Source organism: Malus domestica, chromosome 05 (genome assembly GCF_042453785.1).
Source record: "Malus domestica chromosome 05, GDT2T_hap1".
NCBI classification, from domain to species: Eukaryota; Viridiplantae; Streptophyta; class Magnoliopsida; order Rosales; family Rosaceae; genus Malus; species Malus domestica.
Window position 1 is genome coordinate 27,722,346 of NC_091665.1, and position 6,736 is coordinate 27,729,081.

The window sequence follows — 6,736 nt, forward strand, 5'->3', positions numbered from 1 at the left end:
GGATTATAATCAACAATCAATTATATATATATATATATATATATATATATATATATATATATTAAATAGATAAACTAAAGATTGAGGCTTGAATACTGCAATGTCCTTGAAATAGAAATTTGCCCCTACTTTGTGCTTGTAGTTCCGTAGGTGTTTGCTTCACCAAGATTTAATGATCTAAACTAGGATTCCAACATCGAAAAACTTCAATATGTCTTGTGTTAGAAGGAATAATGATTTTCGGTGATTTGAATGATATGCAGATGCACCCTAATTTTTTTTATATTTTGAGTCAAGCAATAACGTTAGTAAGTTAGATGTTAGATTAGTCACCGATGAGGTTCGAAACCATGCCGTCATGCAAAGACACAACACATTTTAGTGCCACTTGCAAATGCACCCTAATTAAATAATAAATATATATAATCACACTCCAAAGCCCAAATCCAAGGTTCAAACACAATTTTGCTCTCTATGGTCTATCTTTCCAATCACTTTATAAGAGAAACAAAATGTTATAAAATGTTATAAAATGTGAGAAACTTGTAATGGTGAGTAATATGGGATAATAAGTTAGCAACGGATTTCTACTAAAAAACTTCAACAAGTATTAGAAGGTGTATTTAATTGAGAATTTGAGAGATTTTAATGAAATGGATTTTTATGGAGTTTAATTGATTTGTAGAGATTCCATATAAAATTTTGATTCAATTCCCTTGAAATTTCATGAGGAGATGTGAGATTTGTTTATGCTTAAAATATATTACGAAATCTCTTTAATTCTCTCTAACTCCTCAACTTTCTCAAATTCTTTAAAATCAAATTCTAATTGAATACACCTGAAATGTTATAAACTTCTTTAAAATCCTAATTGAATACTTCCGAATTTCTAAGATTTTTAATAAACTATCTTAAAATTCTAAATTGAATACATCTTGAATAATCACGTAACGTTGTAATTATATCGAAGCAGTGGTAGAAGACCCGGTTAATCAAATGGAAGCAGCAGCCCACAAACTCGTTCCATATATTTCCTTGTCGGCCATTCACAATCTATTTATAAAATTCTATTTAATCTATTTAGTTTACTAATTACTGCAGTTCAAGAACAATAATTAATTCCATAAACCTTTTGGACGATTGTTATAAAATTGGAAAGAAATCTAGTCTCCTTTGGGTCACTAAAAATTCCATTCAAACAAGACATAATTTTTCTTGTTACTTTTTTAATGTACAAAAATATTCTCTTTTAAAATAAAGAGTGGATATAAAGTTAATCCACATAATAGGACAATTATTATTATTTTTTGGTCATAGGGAAAAACTTGTTTAGAGACTAAGCCCAAAGAGAAAATAAACAAAATATAAGGAAAACGGGAAGAAACAAATACACATAACAGAGCACCCAGATGGAAAAAGAAAACGGGGGCAACCATAAGATATCTCGCCCGGAAGCTATAAGACGGGGGAGAAGAGCAGAGCACGACACGAAGTGGGCTATATGGTCTATTTTGCAAGAGAGATTATATTCACACATTCTAAATTACTTCTTCCGTATTTTTTTAATTTTTTAATATTTTTCTATCAAGTGTTAGTGGTGTGTAGAAAATATTAAAAAGGTTAAAAAGTGTGAGAGAAATAATTTAGAATGTACGAATATAATCTCTCATTTTGCAATCCTCACCCATTTCATCCACCCAAAAGCTTAAGGAGGGTGGGAGAGACTATTTTTGGATAGAATGTGAATGACAAAGGATGTGGGTCTTATGACCCAAGCAGCTGAACACATTACTCTTTTATAATGCGAAGCAGCCTAATTGGCTGCAAATCTCTTGATGCGGATGCGGAATCCACTAACAGTTAATCAAATGAAAGCGATAAGTGAGATTCAAACCGACTAAACATTTTACTTATAAAAGAAATATCGTCGAACCGTAATGATAAAAATTTAATTAAATTGAAACAATTGATGATAAAACTACAAATCAAAACATGTGAAATTAAACGACCAAAATTTGAACTTCGTCCAAACGCTATCTACATTCATAAGCAAGATTTTAGATTATTGCTTTCTGACCAGCATTACTTAAACAAAAGAAAACAATAATCTAAAATCTTGCTCGAATGTAGACAGCATTTAGTTTCAAAAAAAAAAAAAAGAGAACACACAAAAACCTTTGTACGACAAAGATAATTTTCGAACACACAAAAACCTTGTACGACAAAGATAATTTTCATACTCCTATCCATAGACGGCACGTGGCACAACCCAAACACCACTCCCCATTTCACTAACAACACTCCCGCGGCCCAGGCCCATTAATCTCGTTACACCCTCTCTCCCCATTCCCGAACGTGGAAATATCCAAAACGAGAGTGTCCCTTAAAAAGCAAAAGAAAGAGGGCAGGCTGCGACATATAACACTCTCGCTTGCTTGTCTGAACTTTCCTCTTTCTCTCTCGTCTCGCTTTCTCTCTCATCGACTCTGTATGTAGGGATTGCCGAGAGCAGCAGCCACACACTCGCACATCGACCGCCAGTCTCAGCAGCCATGGATTGATCGCCCCTCGTCGCAATTTCCACAATTGCATCGGGGCTTTTTGGTAAAGTTCCCTCCTTTACTTGCTGATGAACTCATTCGTCTTAATCTCGTACTGTAATCTTCAGATCGGCGCCGTTTCCTTTCCGCGGAAATTTCTCTGTTTTCCCGCGAAAATTGCTCGATTTTCCGGGAAAGTCGGGGAAATGTTTCCCGCGGGAACCGAGGGGATGTTCTGTCTGAAATTAGAGAGTTTCGGTTGCTAATTTTGTTGTTTAATTTCGATTTTTTAACTTTTTGTTTTGACCTTTTTAGGTTTTAGGGTTTTGGAGTGTCGTTTGCGAATCGGGCATTTGGAGATCTTTACTTGGACATCTTCACTGGGGTAATTTAAGCTTGCTGTAATTACTGGTGAGCTATTTTGTCTTAATTTGCTGTAGAAATTAGGGTTTTTGTGAGTTCGATTGACCGAGGTTAATGCTCCTCAAGGTTGCTGCTTTTGCTGTAAATTTGTAATCTTGTCGATTTGAGGATAATGTTATTAATATAATGATTAAGGAGGTAAATTTGTAGTGGATTAGTTGAGCTAACCTTCCCTTTTGATGATTCATGGGACCACGCATTGTTTTTACTTTATTTCCATGATGAATTGTTTTGAAGCTATGACGTTGGGATCATTTTATGCTTTGAGCGAAGCAAATCCGTCCCAATTTGAGGGTTTTCTTTGTATTGGGCGGTTATGCGATCTTTCGTCTGGTTTAACTTCATCCTTGAAGCTCCCCATTTCTGTTTGTCAAATTTAGTTACATAGGAAAAGTAATGACTGTCAATTTTTTTGTATCTTTAAATTTATTGTGCTGTTTGCGTATGGATGATTACTCAACCTATATATATTTGGTGTGGCTTGAGAATGCCATGACAACCAGTTTATCCTTCAGTTGAAGCAAACAATATTTTTGGATGCCTTTGCGGTTGGCAGACTATAATCTTCTTCTACATCTAATTATGCACGTATTGACATGTGTTTTGTTTAGGGGTACGATTTGTTTAAACAAGATGCTTTATCAGATCGAAGTTAGCATGTAGATTTTCTGCTTCTTTGACTGTCGATGGTTCAATATGTGTTGACATTTCTCTCTATTGTTGTCTCCAGATCCTTTGCCATGGATAATACCCATTCAGTTTCCACGTTGATAGATTGTACAACTTCTAAGATACAACAGCTTCAGAAAGCATTTGCTGAACTTGAGAGTCACAGAGCTGTAACCCTGAACCTGAAGTGGAAAGAACTTGAAGCGCATTTCCATGGTCTTGAAAAGTCCTTAAAGAGGCGTTTCGATGAGCTGGAAAACCAAGAAAAGGAGTTTGAAACCCGAACAGTTGAAGCTCAAAAAATGTTAGCAAAGCGGCAAGCTGCCGTTGTGGCCAAGGAACAAGCTTCACTGGACACTCTTCAAGCAAAGAGAGATGCTGCTACATATGCTATTACTAATGCTCGAGAGAAGCAAAGGAAGGTATCAACTGAGGAGCCTTCTGTTGTCACTGATGATGGCCAAGGTGAGCAGCCAAGTGTGGAAGAGAAACCACCAGATGTGATGGTTTCTGAAATTAACTTCGAAGAAGTGAAAAGTCCTGAAATGGGGAGTAGTATAGAGGTGATATCCTATCCCCAGTTAGTGAAACTGTGTGAACAGATGGACTCAGAAGGGCTCCACAAATTTATATCAGATAACCGGAAGAACCTTGCTTCCATAAGGGAGGAGATTCCACTTGCATTAAGAGCTGCATCCAACCCTGCCCTATTTGTTTTGGAATCTTTGGAAGACTTTTATCGCCTCGAAGGGCCCAATACGGACGGGAAGAAGGATGCAAACCTGTTGGGTGTCCGTCGAACTTGTATCATGTTGATGGAGTGTCTGAGCACACTGCTAGCAAACCCAGAATTAGCCTCTGCATCTGATATAATTACAGAGGAGGTTAAGGATCTGGCAGAGGCAATTGCTGAAGAATGGAAGCCGAAGTTGGATGCTCTTGACATGGATGCCAGCAATGGGAACTCACTTGAGGCTCACGCCTTTTTGCAACTTCTTGGAACTTTTGGTATTACCTCTGGTTTTGATGAGGAAGAACTATTCAGGCTAATACCGATGGTTTCACGTCGTCGCCAAGCAGCTGACCTTTGCCGTTCTCTTGGATTGACTGAGAGAATGCCAGGTTCGTGTTTTTCTTTATGAAAATCTACATTTAGGTGACATTTTTTGAACTTTTGTAGTTTGATAAATAAATACGTGGTCCTTAAAAATTGTCTATGTTAACTATCCCAAACTGAGGAAATGTTTTTCTTCTTTACATTTGTTTTTCCCCTTATCTTTGACTAGTTTGCATGTATCTTTGGCTTGTTTTTGTTTACAATTCTATAACTTCGTAATGTTCTGTTCCCCACTAGATCATTTTCATTATAACCACTGAGATAAGGTAAGAATTGCAACTGCGGTCAAACCTCCTTTCTGTTCATATGGGATGAGTTACTCGGAAGCCTATATAAGCTGGTCTTGCATTGCATTAGTGTCATTGTGTAAAAGTGCAGCAACATCATTCTCCTGGCATTTGCAGGATAATTCTAGCAAAATTCATTTAACTTCAACCTGAATATGACGCAGGCTTGGATTAATGGACCAATATTGAGAACATAGAACTTAAAAAAAAAAAATTGATTTCTTCCTTGAATGAACTTCAACTTTTGTGTTTTCTTGCAGTTGATTATGTTAATGTTGGCACTTGGCAGGTGTTATTGACGTTTTAGTGAATAGTGGACGGCAAATTGATGCAGTTAACTTGGCTTTTGCATTTGAACTGACGGAGAAGTTCCCTCCTGTGCCTTTACTGAAGTCCTACTTGAAAGAGGCAAGAAAAACTTCACCAGTCAAATCTGGAAATGCATCTCCCACAGCACAGGTACATTCATCTTTATTGGATGTTGTAATAGTTTTGATTGCAGTTATCGATTATCTGTGTAATATGAAGTTTAGTTTGATTTACTAATGGAAACCGATACAATTAACCTGAGATAGCATAACGCTGATATTTGATTGGATTTTGCCGGAGAAAATATGGCCATGTAGTTGCAAATTGGATGCCCCTAACAAATATTTCATTGTTTCAGAATGAAGTGAACGACCGTGAGTTGGCTGCCCTTAAGGCGGTGCTCAAGTCCATTGAAGAGCATAAGCTTGAGGAGCAGTATCCAGTGGATCCTCTTCAGAAACGGGTTCTTCAGCTGGAAAAGGCCAAGGCAGACAAGAAGAGGGTGGCTGAAGCATCAAAGCCTCAGCCCAAGAGACCTCGTGCTAACGGTGTTGGATATGCTCCCCGCGTCACTAATGCTGTTGCTGACAAGACTTTCTATCCCAGAGTTGCTGAAAACAGGTACCCGCAGTATGTGTACGACAGACAGTTTGTTTACCCGGGACCTGCTGACAACCATTACAACATGTCTCCTGCTCATGGAAACTACTTTGCAACCGGCTACCAGTATCAGCCTGCGGCGTATCTTCACTAATTTGATGGCCAAAAAAGTGACTGTGATCCTTCTCTGTTTAACGGTTAGTCTTTAACCTCTGAGTTCGTCGATGTTCAATGTAAGAATGATATTAGTATCCGAAAAAAGACCCCAAAAAAAGAAAAAAAAATGTCTTGTTAATTTTGTTAGTTGGATGTACAAGGAGATATTTGATCCTCTAATATGTACTTTGTTTTACTTTTGTATATGTTTTTGTCTGCCTTATGTTTGAGTTTGACTGCCTGCAAAATGCAAATACCCAACAGGTTGATCATTCATGGAGTTTTCGGACATACTGAAAACTCTGAAGGGATCATGTGCCAGTTTTAAGTAAGAAAACCTCTCAAGTAGAACATAACCTACCGGAAACGGTATTAATGCCCCGAGCCTCCGGTGATCGAATAACTGAAATTTTTTCACGGAAAATTTTCATCGGTAACTCGTGAGGAACCAATCGTCCAAATACGAAGGTGTTTTGCAAACATTTTTCTTTCAGAACAATTGGTCAAGTACTTGGTAGGTGCAGAGGTTATTATGAGTGAGACGATGAATACACACACATATGAAGCATGAATCTCTCTCTCCGAGTATTGACAATGTATTGACCGGGTTGTTCTAAGTCTGTTAATACCTACGT

The 6,736-nt window shown here is 37.5% G+C and overlaps 1 protein-coding gene across 4 annotated transcripts; it reads left to right on the forward strand.

Annotated features, from left to right (window-relative positions):
* The first annotated feature begins 2,318 nt into the window (after window positions 1-2,318).
* On the forward strand, window positions 2,319-6,305 carry LOC114824877 (FRIGIDA-like protein 3). Of its 4 annotated transcripts, none has more exons than XM_029102391.2 (5): window positions 2,319-2,604; window positions 2,856-2,951; window positions 3,694-4,754; window positions 5,326-5,495; window positions 5,704-6,305. In XM_029102391.2, exons 3-5 carry the CDS (start codon window positions 3,704-3,706, stop codon window positions 6,097-6,099), a joined length of 1,617 nt encoding a protein of 538 aa, XP_028958224.2. In that variant the 5' UTR covers window positions 2,319-2,604; window positions 2,856-2,951; window positions 3,694-3,703; the 3' UTR covers window positions 6,100-6,305. The 4 variants fall into 4 exon arrangements, with proteins under 4 accessions (XP_028958224.2, XP_028958225.2, XP_070677179.1 ...); XM_029102392.2 differs by having other exon boundaries at window positions 2,409-2,604; window positions 2,856-2,925; XM_070821078.1 differs by having other exon boundaries at window positions 2,417-2,604; window positions 2,863-2,951.
* Window positions 6,306-6,736: the final 431 nt, after the last annotated feature.

Bases quoted from the DNA above. Each gene is read 5' to 3' on its own strand.
- LOC114824877 (XM_029102391.2), top strand. From the start codon at position 3,704: ATGGATAATACCCATTCAGTTTCCACGTTGATAGATTGTACAACTTCT. The intron at 4,755-5,325 runs GTTCGTGTTTTT...GGCACTTGGCAG, and splicing joins ATTGACTGAGAGAATGCCAG to GTGTTATTGACGTTTTAGTG. The intron at 5,496-5,703 runs GTACATTCATCT...TCATTGTTTCAG, and splicing joins ATGCATCTCCCACAGCACAG to AATGAAGTGAACGACCGTGA.